This window comes from Balaenoptera acutorostrata, chromosome X (genome assembly GCF_949987535.1).
Source record: "Balaenoptera acutorostrata chromosome X, mBalAcu1.1, whole genome shotgun sequence".
NCBI lineage: Eukaryota > Metazoa > Chordata > Mammalia > Artiodactyla > Balaenopteridae > Balaenoptera > Balaenoptera acutorostrata.
In genome coordinates, this window is record NC_080085.1 from 12,495,972 (window position 1) to 12,514,991 (window position 19,020).

Below are 19,020 nucleotides of genomic sequence, written 5' to 3' on the forward strand. Positions count from 1 at the left end.
GAAGGCCTGGAAGCTCCTGTTCCCAACTCACCAAAACAAGCCTCCAGGTTACATCCAACAGAAGTCCCCCTTATCCTGCCTCTGATGGTGAGTGCCTCTGGCATTTGGGGGCTACCGGGCCATCTGATAGAAGAGACTTCCCGTGACATCCCCAAGGAATCAGACAGGAAACTAGAGTATGCAAGGTGGGCCTTGAGCAGGAGGCAGACCTGGAGGCTCCTGTCCGTCTCTGGGCTTCACGCTCCTGGGCGTGGAGGAGACATCACAGGTAAGTGCTGAAGGGAAGTCGGGAGAGGGAAGGACCAATGCCCTCTGCCTGAGGGAAGTTGGCCAGGGGCCAGGAGGTGGACCAGTAGCAAACATAGCTGCATTTTATAGGCATGTTACTTGGTTTCCCTTCTGGTTTCTATAAACGGTAGTGAAGTCTCCTGTAAAACATCTGCCTAGTTGAAACTGTCCTTCCTTGTCTTGGTCCCATTCGAGCTGCCATCACAAAAACACCATAGCCTGGGCGGCTTAAACAACAAGTATTTATTCCTCACACTTCTGGAGGCTGGGAAGTCTAAGATCAAGGCGGCAGTAGATGTGGTGTCTGGTGAGGACCAGCTTTTGGCTCTTAGATGGCCATCTTCTCACTGTGTCCTCACATGGTGGAAGAGGCAATAGAATGCTCTGGGGTCTCCATTATAAGGGCACTAATCCCATCATGAGGACCCCATCTTTATGACCTAATCACCTCCCAAAGACACCACCTCAAATACCATCACATTGGGGGTTAGGATTTCAACATATGAATTTCGGTGGGACACATTCAGTCCACAACATACCTAGATTTACAGAAGCATCGTGACAGCCAGTACAAGGGAGAGCCGCACTCCGCCACCTCACCCACAGGCAGGCATGCCAGTGACCTTGTACTCAGTGAGCAGGCTCCAGAGGGAATGGAGGCAAGGCTGAGAAGTCCCACTTCGTGGCCCCACCTAGCCCTTCCTTCATCATTGCCAAACTTGTTGATCTAGGTTTGATGTGATTAAAGGAATTATGTGGTCCCTGACAGTCCTGTATGACCTGGGGGAAGTTACCTGACCTCTCTGTGGCTGTCTCCTTAGCTGTAAAATGTATATCACAGGATTATTATAAGTATTAAATGACTTGATGTTTGTGAAATTCTTAGAGCCATGCCTGATATAGAGTAAGCACTATATACGTTTGATTATATAACAAAAACAATCATTATCATGTTATTATATATCGGACCTCAGATAAATTGACACAACATTGATGGTTATTAGCCATTAGTAGGTACGGTAGGCAGAATTCTAAAATGGCCCCCAAGATTCTGGGTCCCTGGTGTACACACTCCTACTAGTTATTAAATTAAACGCTAATCTAGGTGCTCATCTGAAGGGATTTTGCAGGTGTAACTAAGGTCCCAAATCAGGAGATTATCCAGGTAGGCCTGACCTCATCAGGTGGGCCCTTTAGAAGCAGAGATTTCCTCCAGCTGGTCACAGCATAGGAATGCAGGGAGATGTACTACACGGCCTGGAAGAAAGCCAGAATCCATGTTGTGAACTTCCTACGGAGGGGACCACATGGCAGGGAACTGTGGGTGGTCTCTAGATACTGAGAGCAGTCCTCAGCTGACAGCTAGCAGGCGTGAAAACAGGGACCTGAGTCCCACAGGTGCAAGGTACTGAATTCTACCAACAACCAGTCATCTTGGAGGAAGACCCCTGAGCCCTGGATGAGAACTGTGACCTTAGCCAACACCTTGATTCCAGCCCTGTGAGTCCCTGAGCAGAGAATGCACTCACGCCATGCCTGGACCTCTGACCTACAGAAACTGTGAGATAATAAATTCATGTTGCTTTAAGCCACTAAGTTTGTGATACTTTGTTATGTGGCAATAGAACACTAATACAGCAAGAAAAAAAAAACATGCAGAACTCGCAAATGCACAGCCAGACGATGTTGTTCAAAGCCCAGACAGCTTCCCCTCCACCCTGCCCACTACAGATAACGATTTTTCACTGACGACGTCAGTACCAAATACTCTCAGTTCGAAAAAAGCTTCCTTAGCCACGCTGGGCTTGGTCCCACGGGAAGGCATTGTTCGCCAGTATCACTGGCAGGGCAAGGCTGACCCACCTGCTTCAAGACGCAGCAAGTCTGGGGGCTCCCAGGCTGGTTCCCGTGGCCGGGGTAAGAGTTGGGCGATGTTCGCTCGAAACCCGGCACGGCCTCCTGACCTTATGCCGAGACCTTTGACCTAAGGACGTGGCCCCGCCTCCACTTCCAAGGCCTTCTGGGAAACTAAGCCGGGGCTTTAGGACCCAGGAACCAGAGCTCTGGGATTTACTGAAGAAAATAGAAGGCGGGGCGTATAATGGTTAAGAGCTCTGGCTTCTGCATTAAACTCTGGCTTCACCACCTGTGACTTTTTGCAAATTCCTTTCCCCCTGTGCACCCCCATCTGTAAAATGGGGATACCAGAGTTGTGAAGGTTGGAGGGTAAGGCTTATAAAACACTGGTGCGAGGGGTCTAGCCCTTAGCACGCCCTCCAAAACGCGAGCTGTTGTTTAGCTGATTTTTTTTGCTAATCAGGTCTTCTACACTAGCCCCAATGCTGGGCGTTCATCAGATTGTAAATGCCCACCCCCCGTGCCCCAGATCAGACAGCAGAGCACATCTCGTTCCATTGTTTCTGAGCCCGAGTGACTGCTTAATGACTAACTACTCCAGCCTGGAACATGGAGTATCAAATCATGTCAATTAGCCCCAATATAAACGCAGGATAAATCAATCATCCTTCGCTGGCCTCTTCTTGCCTTCTTCTTGTACCAACTGGTCAGCGTTTCTACTGGATAAAACCAAGGGAATGTAGTAAACTGACAATATGAGACTGGGCTACAAGAAATATGTGGGAAGTTTGCACTCTTAAAACAGACAAAGTAATTAGCATTTTTAAAAGATGGTTTCACCATGCTAAAAATTTACATCCCTCATTCAAAAAGGTGGGGTTCTATTAAATGTCACCGAACCAGCTTTGATGATGGAATTTATGAGGCTGTGCCAGATCGTGATGATAAAGCATTCAAAGGTATATATCACTTATAAATATAACCACATCTAGACTCATAAAAATAAACTTCCTATTTAAATAGAATCTTCTTTCTGAGCACTGCTAAGTGAAGTAATTTGAAATTTTCCTAAGTTGCAATGAGGCAGGTGGTGGTATTTTTCCCATTTGTGCAGATGACCATCTATTACATGGATTTGCAAATTGGTTAACTGGCTGGAAGATCTGAGAAGAAAAATGCTGTTCTAGTACTTTTGTACAGTCCTGGGTTAAACTCAGAGAATTTGGCCGAGAGAAGATTAACATAAGCAACATTCTGTCCGATACATTTTCTATGAGAAACCAGGCTATTTAAAAAAAAAACAAACAAAAAACACTAGTGTTTTCAAGAAGAAAACTATAGCAAAATGCCTAAGCTCCTTACTCCTTAGCAAATGATTCTCCCGACTAGAGTGTGAGATCCAGAAAGTCAGTACCTTTGCCCATCTCCTTCACTTGGCTACCCTGGTGCCTAGAATAGTGCCTGGCACTCACTAAATATGTCCTGAACAAATGAACTCATGAAATTAACTGAACTAGCAAGTGGTATGCTGTTGGTGTTCGTTTTCTGTCTAAATTCTGAGCGGTTAAAAATGTAAACATGATCAGACCAAGAAAGAAAAAAAAAAAAAAGCAGGGAGGTGATATAAATTCACATTGGAATTTCTGAGCACACTGGAAGAGAAGAAAACCCAGTGGCAATGGAATTTACCACTACAAAGTTTTCATCCCTGCATGGAAATTTCCAGAGCCTATGTTGAAAACCATCTTACAATGGGTCATTTATGAGGAGCGACTGTTTTGCTTAAATGATTGTGTGCTAGCAGCGCCATCTTCTGGGTACCTAGTTGGGCACTTTAGAACAATATTCTGGAGTCTTCTTTTTCATATAGCAAATTGAATTTAGAATCACAAAAAATTACATAGGAAATATCTTTACAGGTCATCTAGGCCATATGTCATCTTACAGGTAAGGATTTGCCTTAAGTGGGTACAACATTTTCTTACTTTCTCTTGATCCAATGGAGCCCCAAACTCATGTCTCAGAGAGAAGACAAACTACAGCCATCATTACTAAATTAGATCACAGGTCTCATATAAACCAGAAACTGCAAGGCAGTTAAGATCCATTTGTCGAGCATCTGAAGAGTGCTGTCGAATAGGAATTTCTGCAACAATGGAACAACAGAACTTTCTGCGATGATCTATACGTGTCTGTGCTGTCCAATACAGAAGTCACTGGCCATGTGTGGTTATTAAACATCTGAAATGTGACTAATGACTCTGAGGAACTGGATTTTTAATTGTATCTAATTTTAATTAATTTACATTTTTTAAATGGCCACATACGGCTAGTGTAGGGTTTCTCAACCTTGGCACTATTGACGTTTTGGGCTGGATCATGCTTTGCTGTAGTGGCTGTCTTGTGCACTGTAGGATATTTAGCAACAGCCCTGGCCTCTACCCACTGGCCAGGCGTACCCTCGCCCTCAGTTGTGACCATCAAAAAAGTCTCCAGACATTGCCAAATACCCCCTAAGGGGAAAAATCATCCCTGGTTGAGAACCACTGGGCCAGTAGCTATTGCACTGAACAGCACGGTTCTAGAAGATGCCTGATATGTATAGGACATTTGGTTGAGAAAAGAACTGCCCACTGTTCTATACTAGGGCAGTGGTGGTCTTGTCATAAGAACAGGGAAGGTTAAAAAAAATACAGTCAGACGTAGTCAAAGCAATGTCTTGCTTCTTTAATCTTCCTTCCCTTGTAGCAGAGATGGAGCCAGGAGAGTGATACTGGAAACTTCTGTCTCCCTCACAAGTCCCCAGGTTAGCAACAGAAAACCTACACTCGAATCTGGCTGTCTGTCCTCACTGGGGGTAATGGGACAAATTGACTTCCCTGAGTCTCAGGGTCTCACCTGGAGAAGGGGAGAGCATAGTACCCACCTGGTGGGGTTGCTGTGAGAGCTAAATTAGGTGAAGCGTAAAGTGTTCCCAGCTCAGTGCTTGGCACGTTCAACACCATAGTTATTATCTTAGCCACCCTCTTCCAGGCGGCAGGGGGCGGAGGGGTGTGGTGGAATTTTTCATGCCCTCCAACCAATAACACAAAAGTACCCAGTATGTTCCTTTACAAATAAAAATCTCCTTGAAAAAAAAAAAAAAACTAGCCAAACTCTAATAAACCTGACTTTATTTTAAAATCCCAGTAGCCTCAACACTCGGTAACGTTTGTCTGTTGTTTGTGATGCCATTCCCTTGACACATTTAAATGTGGAGGAGAAACCATTTCAGCTCCTCAGGGAGGCTGAGTCCGGTGATCTTATGATGCTGCTTGATCCCAAAGCACTTCCAAATTCTAAGGCGGCATAACTGCATCAAAGAAGGGGGACCTGGAGAAAGATGATAAGACAAGTCACCCATGGGTTTCACTGATCTAAGACTTTTCCCTTCCTTCGTTGAAAGCATACAAGCTATGACACTATTATAAGGCAATAATATGGTGCAGCTTAAGACCATGTTCTGCTTTTTGCAGGAGGCATTTTTAGGCCATGTTCTCTCTTTTCTGGTATCTCACTGAAATGAGTTTGCTAGGTTTTGATTTAGAACAAAGACCTTCAAAGCTCAGTCTCACCAATGGAGGCTTATAGGAGCTAATTTTGGAATTACAAAAGTATGGAATTCCCAGCACTAACAAGAAAATCCATGTTTAATGCCTTTCTTCTCTTTACCTTTAAAAAAAATAAGGTCATATTTCTGGATGCAAATACTTTTATAAATTTAGCAGTTTTAAGATATTCAAATATAAGAAGCTATCAGTGAAGCATAAATGTTACCTTAAGTCATATTTATCTTGTTTTGTTCTTTTTTAACATCTTTACTGGAGTTTAATTGGAGTTTACAAAGGTGTGTTAGTTTCTGCTTTATAACAAAGTGAATCAGCTATACATATACATATATCCCCATATCCCCTCCCTCTTGCATCTCCCTCCCACCCCTCCCTATCCCACCCTTCTAGGTGGTCACAAAGCACCGAGCTGATCTCCCTGTGCTATGCAGCTGCTTCCCACTAGCTATCTATTTTACATTTGGTAGAGTATATATGTCCATACCACTCTCTCACTTCGTCCCAGCTTACACTTCCCCCTCCCCGTGTCCTCAAGTCCATTCTCTACATCTGCATCTTTATTCCTGTCCTGCCCCTAGGTGCTTCAGAACCATTTTTTTTGTTTATTTAGATTCCATATATAGGTGTTAGCATACGGTATTTGTTTTTCTCTTTCTGACTCACTTCACTCCATACAACAGACTCTAGGTGCATCCACCTCACTACAAATAACTCAATTTCGTTTCTTTTTAGGGCTGAGTAATATTCCATCGTGTATATGTGCCACACCTTCTTTATCCATTCATCTGTCGATGGACACTTAGGTTGCTTCCATATCCTGGCTATTGTAAATAGAGCTGCAGTGAACATTGTGGTACATGACTCTTTTTGAATTATGGTTTTCTCAGGGTATATGCCCAGTAGTGGGATTGCTGGGTCGTATGGTAGTTCTATTTTTAGTTTTTTAAGGAACCTCCATACTGTTCTCCATAGTGGCTGTATCAATTTACATTCCCACCAACAGTGCAAGAGGGTTCCCTTTTCTCCACACCCTCTCCAGCATTTATTGTTTGTAGATTTTTTGATGATGGCCATTCTGACCAGTGTGAGGTGATACCTCATTGTAGTTTTGATTTGCATTTCTCTAATGATTAATGACATTGAGCATCCTTTCATGTGTTTGTTGGCAATCTGTATATCTTCTTTGGAGAAATGTCTATTTAGGTCTTCTGCCCATTTTTGGATTGGGTTGTTTGTTTTTTTGATATTGAGCTACATGAGCTGCTTGTAAATTTTGGAGATTAATCCTTTGTCAGTTGCTTCATTTGCAAATATTTTCTCCCATTCTGAGGGCTGTCTTTTCGTCTTGTTTATGGTTTCCTTTGCTGTGCAAAAGCTTTTAAGTTTCATTTGGTCCCATTTGTTTATTTTTGTTTTTACTTCCATTTCTCTAGGAGGTGGGTCAAAAAGGACCTTGCTGTGATTTATGTCATAGAGTGTTCTGCCTATGTTTTCCTCTAAGAGTTTTATAGTGTCTGGCCTTACATTTAGGTCTTTAATCCATTTTGAGTTTATTTTTGTGTATGGTGTTAGGGAGTGTTCTAATTTCATTCTTTTACATGTAGCTGTCCAGTTTTCCCAGCACCACTTATTGAAGAGGCTGTCTTTTCTCCATTGTATGTTCTTGCCTCCTTTGCCATAAATTAGGTGCCCATATGTGTGTGGATTTATCTCTGGGCTTTCTATCCTGTTCCATCGATCCATATTTCTGTTTTTCTGCCAGTACCATACTGTCTTGATTACTGTAGCTTTGTAGTATAGTCTGAAGTCAGGGAGCCTGATTCCTCCAGCTCGGTTTTTCTTTCTCAAAATTGCTTTGGCTATTCGGGGTCTTTTGTGTTTCCATATAAATTGTGAAAATTTTTGTTCTAGTTCTGTGAAAAATGCCTTTGGTAGTTTGATAGGGATTGCACTGAATCTGTAGATTGCTTTGGGTAGTAGAGTCATTTTCACAATGTTGATTCTTCCATTCCAAGAACATGGTATATCTCTCCATCTGTTTGTATCATCTTTAATTTCTTTCATCAGTGTCTTATAGTTTTGTGCATACAGGTCTTTTCATATTTGTTTTCATATTCTGCATTCAGAGTTGTCCCAGTGCTTCAACTCACAGGTGAAAAGTGAATTAGCACAAACCTTACATAGGGATCCAGCCAAGTGTTTACATCTTAAGACAGTGATTCTCAAGGGGGGAGGGGAGTATTTTGCTCCCTAGGGACACTTGGAAATATCTAGAGCTAATTTTGTTTGTCACAACTTGCGGGGGGGTGTTGCTATTACCATCTAGTGGGTGGATGACGGGGATGCTGCTAAACATCCTACAGTGCACAGGACAGGATGGCCCCCATCTGGCCCAAAATGTAAATAGTGCTGAGCTTGAAACACCCTGTCATAGGGTAAAAAGATGGGAAATGATTTCCCATCCCCAGCCCCTGCACTAAACTGTAATGGGAATTCCCTTGTGGTTATTAAAAACTTTTTAAAAGGCAAAGCTGTATACCTTCAAGAATCCCATAAAGCAGTAGCCCTCAAGCCTGACTGGGGAGGGAGGGGCTGCGAGGGCTTTAAACTCCACCCCAGGGATGTTGCTTCAGTTACTGTCGGGTGGGCCTGTGCATCTGGTTTTTGTAAAGGCACATGTCCCAGGTCATTGTATTGTGTGGCCAGGGTTGAGAATGCAACCAAAAGGGTACAGTGGCCTCTAACTTTGATACCAAGCAGGAACCTGTGGGGCTCCAGGGCACGAAAGCCCTTCCGTGTCCCCCATTTCTTGGTTACAGGAAATAGGCTTCATTCAGCCTCCCTGACCTTCCCTGAGTTCCAAGAAGCAGGTTCAAACCGATGTTAATCAGGGAAGGGAGGGGATAAGGAGACAAGGGAGGAACAGTAAAGAGAAACAACAGTGCAGCCTTGCGGCAGGGTCCTGGTTCCCCTCAAGGGACACACATAACAATATCTTTGAGCTGTTTTGCAGATGCTGAAGCCCCCACCAGGTGGGAGAAGTTAACTGCATGCTGACCACAAGCACGGAGACCCCAGACCAGTTGGAACCAGAAGGTTCCAAGTTCACCACCAACCAATCAGAAGAATGTCCAAGAGCTGATCACACTCTCCTTGAACCATTACTATAAAATTCCTCACTACCCCCTCCAGGTCGGGACACAGTTTTGAGGGCATTAGCCTGCCGTGGCCCCCTTTGCCTGGCAAAGCAATAAAGCTATTCTTTTCTACTTCACCCAAAACTCTGTCTCCGAGATTTAATTCAGTGTCAGTGTACAGAGGCCCAGATTCGGCTTCAATTTCCTATAGCATCACCGCAAGCTACAGGATAAACCGGGTTGCATACTTCTCAGGTGATGGAAAACAAGAGGTAGAAACAGACATATATACAAGGAAAGAAAGAAAGGAAATATTTTCAATCAGGTCCTCAGAGCACATTCAGAAGGTCCCTGTTGAAATTTAGGGCACCTTCCAGATATGTTCAATGTACTCAAGTCGTATATTAATGAAGGATTTCCCAGTGTGCTCAAAGCATTTATTAACGAGCTGCAAAAGGCATAGTGTGGGCCAACTGAACTTAATCTCCTCTCACTAAGGCACTTTGAAGGAAGTTACTAATCACATGTGCTAGATACAATGTCAGGGATAAGTGCCAGTATAAAGATGAATATAACCCAGGTTGAGTTCTATTCATTTTTTTTCCTTCTGATTTTAAAAGAAATTAAAACATTACTGCGGGCCCCTAAAAACATGGTGGACCCCACGCATTGTGCCATCTGTGCCTGCTGGAGAAATCAGCCCCGTCTATAGAGATACAATTTTTTTGAAAACAAGAAATTGTCAAAGTGCGGGCAGAGTTGCCCGGGGGTGACCCCACTGCTTCTCATAAAGGGGTTTCTATTGGACTGTTCCTTGTGCCTCGGCTCGGGGAGCACAGGCCTTGTTTGGGGGGCCCCAAGGCAGGCTATGGCCACAAGTACGCTGGGGCAGTGGGTGTAGCAGGAAGAAGGATTCAGGGGCCACTTTATAATTCTGCCCAGAGCCCTAATTCTCAGCATGTGGGGAGAAAATAACCAGGTCACATGACACCAGAATCCTTCTGGGACTTCCCTGGTGGCACAGTGGTTAAGAATCCATCTGCCAGTGCAGGGGATACGGGTTCGAGCCCTGGTCTGGGAAGATCCCACATGCCACGGAGTAACTAACTAAGCCCGCGCGCCACAACTACTGAGCCTGCGCTCTAGAGCCCGCGTGCCACAACTACTGAGCCCACACACCTAGAGCCCGTGCTCCTCAACAAGAGAAGCCACCACAATGAGAAGCGTGCGCACTGCAACAAAGAGTAGCCCCCGCTCGCCACAACTAGAGAAAGCCCGCGCTCAGCAATGAAGACCCAATGCAGACAAAAATAAATAAATAAAATAAAATAGAAAATAAAAAAAGAATCCTTCTGGTAGGGAAGCCTACTTCAAACTCCCACAACCCCTAAGACTCAACAAAGTCCACACTCCGGTAAAAAAAAGCAGGTCCTGAGCTGGCTACTCTCCACCTCTAGGGACAAGTAAGAATGCAATCTGAGGGGTCTCTGCTCCCCACCCCAGCCCACCCGTGACCTCGCAGCCCAGGGAAGTGCCCCTACACCCTTGCACACTGCTCAACCCCAGTGTTTAGTGGTTTGGGTCAGGAGTGTCAGTTTTTATTTATAGAGGAGTGTGGACTCAGTGTTGATTAACTTATTATATTGGATTGGCCAAAAAGTTCATCCGGATTTTTCCATAAGATGGCATGGAAAACCCGAACGAACTTTTTGGCCAACCCAATAGTAAATGTCTTCCGATTGCTGTGCATCATGAAAGTAATACCGTGTCATACTCAATGAGTTGCATTCTTACCCCCCATCCCAGAAGCCAAATGCCCAGTAGTTCAGCCCATCTGTACTGCAGTAGGACATCCTGGGGCATTGTACAACCCCAAAGACGCTTCTGCTGCATCACTCTAAAGCATGGCTTACAAATACCCTATGATATCACTTATATGTGGAATCTAAAATATGACACAAGTGAACTTATCTACGAAACAGAAACAGACTCACAGGCATAGAGAACAGCCTTGTGGTTGCCAAGGGGGAGGGAGGGTGGGGGAGGGATGGATTGGGAGTTTGGGGTTAGCAGATGCAAACTAGTATATATAGAATGGATAAACAAGGTCCTACTGTAGAGCACAGGGAACTATATTCAGTATCCTGTGATAAACCATAATGGGAAAGAATATGAAAAAGAATGTATATGTATAAGTGAATCACTTTGCTGTACAGCAGAAATAAACATAACATTATAAATCAGCTATACTTCAATAAAATAAATTTTAAAAAAAATAAAGCATGTCGCACACCTGAAACTAACACAACATTGTAAATCAACTATACCCCAATAAAAATTTTTTGAAAATACAGCATGTCTTAGGTAACTTTAACATTTTAAAACAATATCTTAATTCTTTGAAAGCTGGCCTATCCCACAAATGAACATTAGATCATCCAAACAGCCTGTCTCCAACATGCCAAAGAGCAGGATGGTTATTTATTATATAACCAGTACTGTACTTGCTGAATACTAAACTATGTCAGCTCCCCACGTTTGGTGAAGGCAGAGCACAATCTTTTTCATAAGACCAGAAGTCAGAACTCGGTAAGTACCTGCCTCCTGCTAGAGCCCACAGGATTCTATGGATTAGGGCTTAGATTCAGGCAAAGGAGAAGCACCTTCTCTCTGCATGAAGAGCTTGCTCAGGGGGCTCTCTGGAGGCACCAGCTCCAAGGGACGGTGGCCTTCAGCATTCCTGGCCTGGGTGTCTGCTCCAAAGTCCATGAGCAGGCAGGCCAGCTCCCCACTGGATGCCCTGGCCACCGCGTGCAAAGGGGAATCCAGCCCCCGGCCTTGGTTCACGCTCGCTCCTAAACAGTCACGAGAACAACAGAGTCAGCCAAGGAGCAGAGTGCAAGCACCCCCTTCTCAAAGCACTGCACCTCAAAATTCCCTAACAAAAGGGCATCCATAGCAGGCACAGTAGTTCTCCTGAGAAAACGGGAGGTGACTTGATTCCATTTAATCATATGGGGAAAATGCCACTTGACAATGTGACTGAATGTACCACATGAGCTCTATGACATATGAGGTTGAAAACCTCGCCTTTGAGCACTCTACACAGGTGTGATACATGCAAGAAGAATCCTGGTGGCATGAAAGCTGCACATTCATTATTAATGGAGCCCAAATATTAGCCAGTACAGGCCAGAAGTGAGGCTAGACGGTGAAATCTCATCTATGGCAATTATCCACATTTACACGCCGAGCAACTGCCGTGAGGTTTAAACCAGAGACTTGGGACCATGTGATCTGGACTGTGAAGGGCAATCAATTATGGCAGCATTGCCTAGATTGGGGTGGCCAATCCCAAGATCACAGGGAAGGTGGCAAAGCCCTCCTCTTCGGGGATAAGGTAGAATTTGAGGACCATCCCCACCCAATTCCATCCTCACACTCTCAACAAATCCCTACCCCAGTCCAGATGCTGGCTCCCACTGCGATGTGTGGGGACATATGACTTTGCCTGAGCTGCTGCCCCTCTAGTAAAATGGGAATCTATGGCCAGTCAACAAATGTTAATTGAATTGTTCTTGTATTGGTCTTAGCTTTGTGAGGGATGCCAAACATGGCCCTTTCCTGACTAGGAGCTTAAAATCCACCTAGGGTAATAGAAGAAAGAGAGGGAGAGAAGGAGAGAGAGAACCAATCTCCTAATTCATGGTAATGGCTGCCAAGTGAGTAGAAGGCAATGAGAACGGTAAGAGTATTCAGCGGAGGGCAAGATTACTGGATTTTTAAAGAATAACCAGGACTCAAATAATTAAAGAGGTGATGAAGTGGTATCCCAAGTGTTGAAGAAGGGGCTGGATAACAGCAGGAAGGTGAAAAAGAATGATGCGACCTACGACTTTTCAAAAATATAATATTTACAATGGACTAAAAATGGGGCAAGTTCTATTTCCAAATCAAAGAGAACTGGTGAAGGCGGCCCCAGATCTGAAGATTCAGCCCCAATCCAGCAGCTGTGCAAGTTACTCAGGGCCTAATAATATCAATGGCCAGAGGGAGGGAGGAGAAACTAATAATCATTGAGGACCATCCTGGGAGATGTCATCATCATTATCATTATTATCACTACTCTCATTACAAGTGAGAGAACTAAAGTTGAAACAGTTTAAACTAATTCCCCACGGAAACACAGTCAATATGAACTCTGATCTTGTCCGACTCCATTGCCCGCGCTCTTTCCTCTGCTACAATAGAAAGAGCTTTCAAATACCTTTAATTTACTTTTCATTTACTTTCCTTGTTATGTTTTGCTTTTGGTTTTACCTGATTCCAGAAGCTTCTTGGCACAGGCCACCTGCAGGTTTTCACAAGCCAAATATAACGGTGTGCCCAGGTGGCTGATGTTACGGTCAACGTCGCCCCCATGAGCCACAAGAGACTCAATGCACTCCACGTGGCCTGCAGCCCAAAGTGGGAGAAAACAGTTACAGCACAAATTCTCGTAGCTAGGGAAACACCACCTCGCCCATTTTTTGTGTGTCTAAATTTTCCAACAACTTATCCAGCGACCAAAAGCTATTTCCTCTATTTAGAATAGGGAATGATCTTCAACACTGTCACCAGTTAATGGGTTGACTATAAGATGGCATCTGTAGCTCTGGGTGGAACTCCACTTGAGTTTACCAGCCACGGTAAGCAACGAGCAGCCTTTTTCAATTGTTGGTGGCTTTGTAATCAGCTTGATTACAGAAATCAAAGTGAGAGCTGAGGAGAGGTATGGAACAACAAGGACTAAAGGTGGACCTGGAGAAGAAAGGGCACAGAGGGGACCGTGGAACAGGGAAGGAAAGTTACAACCTCACCAAGGGCAGGCCCTGGGACAAACAGGCCACGGTGGGCACAGGCGAGGCTTAGAAGAAGGTGCCAAATCCAACGTGGGTGAGGCCCAGTGTGGCCAACTGGGTTTGGTGAAAGCAGAATCACTCTTCCTTGGTCTAGGACATCATACTTGAAACATTGCTCCTTTGCATTTATCTTGTTATACCATTTTAGTTCTATGTGTCCAGTGAATATGATGAGTTAACATGTCTCCTCGTGAAGAAATGCCAGTGCATTGGGAGATAATTATAATATGGGTGGATCCAGTCAAATGGGGCTGCTGTAAAGATGATGGGAAGCCATTTTGTGAAGCCACTGCGGAAATAGCCCTCGGGGCAAAGTACGGTCATCATGACGTTGAGGAGGAGGAGAAATATCAGAGAAAAGGAAAACTTACAATTTTAGTTTTTGTCTCAGAGTTAAGAATAGCAGGAAAACTGTGACTTTATGAAAAGAATTATCCCAGATGAATAAGTTCTGGGGATCTAATATACAGCATGGTGACTACAGTTAATAATATATATACTGTATATACTGTACTTTACATTTGCTAAGGGAGTAGATCTTAAATGTTCTCACCACAAAAAAAGGTAACTATATGAGGCAATGGATGTGTTAATTAACTTGATTATGGTTATCCTTTCACAATGTATACGTGTATCAAATTATCACACTGTACACCTTAAATATATACAATCTTATTTGGCAACTATACCTCAACAAAGCTGGGGATGGGGAGACTTACCCCAAACTGTATATAACATCTTATATTTCCAAAAATTGAAAGTTTGTTTCACTTAGCAAACTTAGGTGGCCCTGAGACAATATTCTTTAAGGCCTTAAAACAGAAGACTATAATTTGTTTTATAAAATAACTTGACTTTATGGGGTCATGGGTTCAACAACACATTCCACAAATTCTGATGAATAGTCTACTATATGCCAGGCCCTGTTCTGGAAACACAGCAGTAAGCAACATTCCAAATGTTCTAAAAGGGTGCTTCTCAAACTTACTGTGCATCAGAAATCACCTGGAGGGCTTGTTAAACAAAGCACAGATGGCTGGACCCCACCCCCAAAGTTACTGATTCACCGGGTCTGGAATGGGGCCCAAGAATCTGCATTTGCATGCCAGGTCAGGCTGACGCTTCTGGTCCCAGGATCCACACACTGAGAACAACTGCTCCGTATACCTCCTTTTCCTTTCTCCCTTCAACAGTAAGGTGTCCCTTGAAGGAGTGGGTGGAAAACTTCAATTCTCAACAGATTTACCTCTCTTAGCAGCTTCGTGCATGGGGGACGCCAGATCACTCTCAGGGTGGGGACTAGCTCCGTGCTGCAGAAGCAAATTCACACAGTCCAGGCTGCCGCTGACACAAGCATTAAACAGGGGAGTATGCCAGTCTGTAGTAACACCATTCACCTAGAAAGAAAAGCTCCAGCATGAAGGCGGGCAGCGGGGTATCCTGGATTCAGACCTAAGCTCCACCATTTTCAAGCTATTATTTCACCTGTCTGAGCCTTAAATTCCACAGTTACAAAATGGGGACAAAAAATAACAAATTCCCCAAAGTTGCTGTGAAAAACCGGATGAGGTATGGAATGGAATGCACCAAGAACGTTCCCAGACTAGGGACTGAACCCGTGTCACCTGCAGTGGGAGTGCGCAGTCCTAACCACTGGACGGCCAGGAAATTCCCACTAGTCACCTTATTTTAAACATGCCATCCTAGACCCATCCCACACCAATCCAATTTCCCCACAGAAGTTAGAGTAACCTTTTAAAATTGTTAATGTATTATTTTTTTTTAATTTAAAAATATCACTTGCGGGACTTCCCTGGTGACACAGTGGTTGGGGGTCCACCTGCCAATGCAGGGGACACGGGTTCGAGCCCTGGTCCGGGAAGATCCCACATGCTGCGGAGCAACTAAGCCCATGCGCCACAGCTACCGAGCCTGCGCTCTAGAGCCCGCAAGCCACAATCACTGAGCCCGTGAGCCACAACTATTGAGCCCATGTGCCACAACTACTGAAGCCCACGTGCCTAGAGCCTGTGCTCCGCAACAAGAGCCACCGCAATGAGAAGCCCGCGCACCACAACGAAGAGTAGCCCCCGCTCGCCACAGCTAGAGAAAGCCCATGCACAGCAACGAAGACCCAACACAGCCAAAATTAAATTAATAAATAAATTTTAAAACATCACTTTCATCCAAATATAGAGTGAACACAAGCCAAAGATTTTATTCAGCTCATTCATTAATGAGGGAACCAGTAAAATGGCAAGGATGGCTAAAAGGAGAATTTATATAGTCAGTCAATGCAATGCTGAAATAAATTTGCTAATAGATACAAAACTGGTTAATATCCTATAGGGCCATAAAACTATAATCGTTGGGGCTATCTTTTCTAACACTGGAAATCAGACTGAAACTTACAAGTTAACATCTAACTTCACAGTGTTTGGGCTATAATTGAATGGCAAAGAGCAAAGCCAAACGCAGATGCATTTTCCTCTATCAAGGAATTCTTTGGTGAACCTGTTAAACGATGATACTGTGAAGACAGGGACGTCATTCTCATGCCCTATTTCCACGCCAGGCCAGGACTAGTGACGCATGAAAGATGTCCAGGGTGCAAACTTTAAGGAGACACTCGCTCCCAGGGTTACAAAAGTGCTGAACGACCCTGAGAGTGAGCAGCTCTTTAGAGTTTGCACCCTAGGCTCCTTTCTCACCTCTGCTTAGTCCTGGCCCTGTTTCCAAGTTTGGGGTAAGTTTTCTTAACCAAAATATAAACCTCATGATGCACTCATCTATGGCTCTCGGCTGCTCTCAGGACAAAGCCCATTTTCTTGGCATGGTCGGCAAGCTTGTTTGTGTTCTGACCCCTCTCACCTGCTCTACTCTGCTGCTATAAGAAATTATTTTTTTCAATTTTTTAAAAATTTATTTATTTTTGGCTGTGTTGGGTCTTCATTGCTGCACGTGGGCTTTCTCTAGTTGCAGTGAGCGGGGGCTACTCTTCCTTGCAGTGTGCAGGTTTCTCATTACAGTGCTTCTCTTGTTGCGGAGCACGGGCTCTAGGCGCGCGGGCTCAGTAGTTGTGGCACACAGGCTCAGTAGTTGTGGCTCACAGGCTCTAGAGCGCAGGCTCAGTAGCTGTGCGCATGGGCCTAGTTGCTCCGCGGCATGTGGGATCTTCCTGGACCAGGGCTCAAACCCGTGTCCCCTGCATTGGCAGGCAGATTCTTAACCACTGTGTCACCAGGGAAGTCTCTAAAGAATGATTTGAAGGAACGATTTGAAGCCCCCACTTTCACTTCTAGGCCTTTGCGTTTGTTGTTCCCAGTGGGTGGGAAGTCCATCATTTCCCCCAACCCACCGTTGAGCTGACTAACTCCAACAGGTCCTTTAGGTTTCAACTGTAACATCATTTCCTGTAGGAAGCATCTTTTTTTAATTATTTGTTTTTATTTATTTATTTATATATGGCTGTGCTGGGTCTTCGTTTCTGTGCAAGGGCTTTCTCCAGTTGTGGCGAGCGGGGGCCACTCTTCATCGCGGTGCGCGGGCCTCTCACTGCCGTGACCTCTCTTGTTGCGGAGCACAGGCTCCAGATGCGCAGGCTCAGTAATTGTGGCTCACGGGCCCAGCTGCTCTGCGGCATGTGGGATCTTCCCAGACCAGGGCTCGAACCCGAGTCCCCTGCATTGGCAGGCAGATTCTCAACCACTGCGCCACCAGGGAAGCCCCCAGGAAGCATCTTTTGACTCCCTCTCTCCATCAGAAATAAATGGGTTAGGAACACTTCTATGTGTTCCCAACAATCCCCTTACTATTAATACTTATTACATTGTAGTAGTTTGCCAAATATGGCCACAGATTCTCTGCCCAGGATGCATACCCCTTTGCAGAGTGGCTTAGTAACTCCTCCCATCCCAAGACGGAGACTGTCTTTTCAATCCTTGAATCTGGGCTTGCCCACATGAATTGCTTTGGTCAATGGGACAGTTAACAAGTGTGATGCAAGCAGAGAGCTTGCCCTCTTTTGCTGCTCTTGGGATCCCTGCTACCATGTGAACAGGCCTGGGCCGCCTGCTAAAGGATGAGAGACCACGTAGAGATTTTCTGTCTCCCCAGACCTCCCAGCCATCCCAGCCAAGGTCATCATGAAGTAGCCTGCCCCAGCCCATCTATCAGCTAACCTCAAATGCCTCAGTAAGCCCAGCTGAGGTTAGCTGAAGCAGCCAGACCAGAAGAGCTGTCCAGACAGCACAAGGAACTGTGAGATAAATGGCTGCTGTCTTAAGTCATTAAGTCAGGGTGGTTTGTTACACAGAAGAAACTAACAGATAAAAACAGCGTATTGTAATTGCCTGCTGTGGCGGAGATACTATGCATTAAACAAACTCATTTCCTCTCTCTTGGGCGCAGAGGCATACTACACTTGCCCGCCTCCCTGGCAGTTAGACATGTCCTGCATTCTGGCCAATGGGATATGAGCAAAAGTGACATATGTCACTGCCAAGACTGGCCCTTAAGAAGCTTCCATTCACAATCCTCCATGTCTTTTCCCCTTCTGGCCACCTGGAAGGGAGCACACATGGGAGCCACTTGTTGAAGACAGCGGAGCAACAGGATGAAAGGAGCCTGCATCCTTGAATCACCCTTGGAAAATAGCCACCCAACTGGGAACACCCACACTGGAGTCTGCGTTGAACAAGAAATAAACTTTTATTTTATGAGGCTACTGAGATTTCAGGGTTTATCTTTCGAAGCAGTTAGTGTTACATGCCGCCATTTACCTGTTTATCTGGTCGTCTCCTCATTTAGTTTAGAAGTTCCTGAAAACCTTTATCTAGAGTTAGGCACATAATAAATGCTCAGTACAGACTGGTTGAGAAAAGATGAGAAACCCATACAGAATTTCCCGATCAGATTTTCCCATCACTTCTGAGCAAGAGGGTACTTAAGTTAATAGAAGATCCACTGGTCCCTACTTTCAAATTCAATGATTTCGTATCTTCCTTCTCTAGAATCTCATTATGTCATCCCGATTCCCATTCTCCAAATAATAATCACATGCCTTATCCCTCTCAATCCTCACAATACCACAAAATACGCTACATAATTTTTTTTGGTATTTTCCCTGTTTTTTTTTTCTTCTCATATATAGACTCTAAAGCTTACAGGCTAAGTAACTTGTCCAAGTTTCCAATGTTATTAAATGGTAGAGATGGTCTGGGACCATTA

The 19,020-nt window shown here is 44.6% G+C and overlaps 1 protein-coding gene across 5 annotated transcripts in view; it reads right to left on the reverse strand.

Annotated features, from left to right (window-relative positions):
- Positions 1–4,878: 4,878 nt before the first annotated feature.
- ASB9 (ankyrin repeat and SOCS box containing 9) overlaps positions 4,879–19,020 on the reverse strand; it is a 32,754-nt gene continuing 18,612 nt past the window's right edge. For 2 of the 5 annotated variants that reach the window (XM_057538237.1, XM_057538233.1), the window contains 4 exons: positions 15,038–15,188; positions 13,211–13,345; positions 11,488–11,745; positions 5,404–5,517 (listed from right to left, as the gene is read on the reverse strand). In XM_057538237.1, the coding sequence (XP_057394220.1) occupies positions 11,522–11,745; positions 13,211–13,345; positions 15,038–15,188 (510 nt within the window). In that variant the 3' untranslated portion in view covers positions 5,404–5,517; positions 11,488–11,521. Of the gene's footprint in view, positions 5,518–11,487; positions 11,746–13,210; positions 13,346–15,037; positions 15,189–19,020 lie in introns of all 5 variants that reach the window. The other 3 variants (XM_057538234.1, XM_007174226.2, XM_057538236.1) reach the window with 3 other exon arrangements.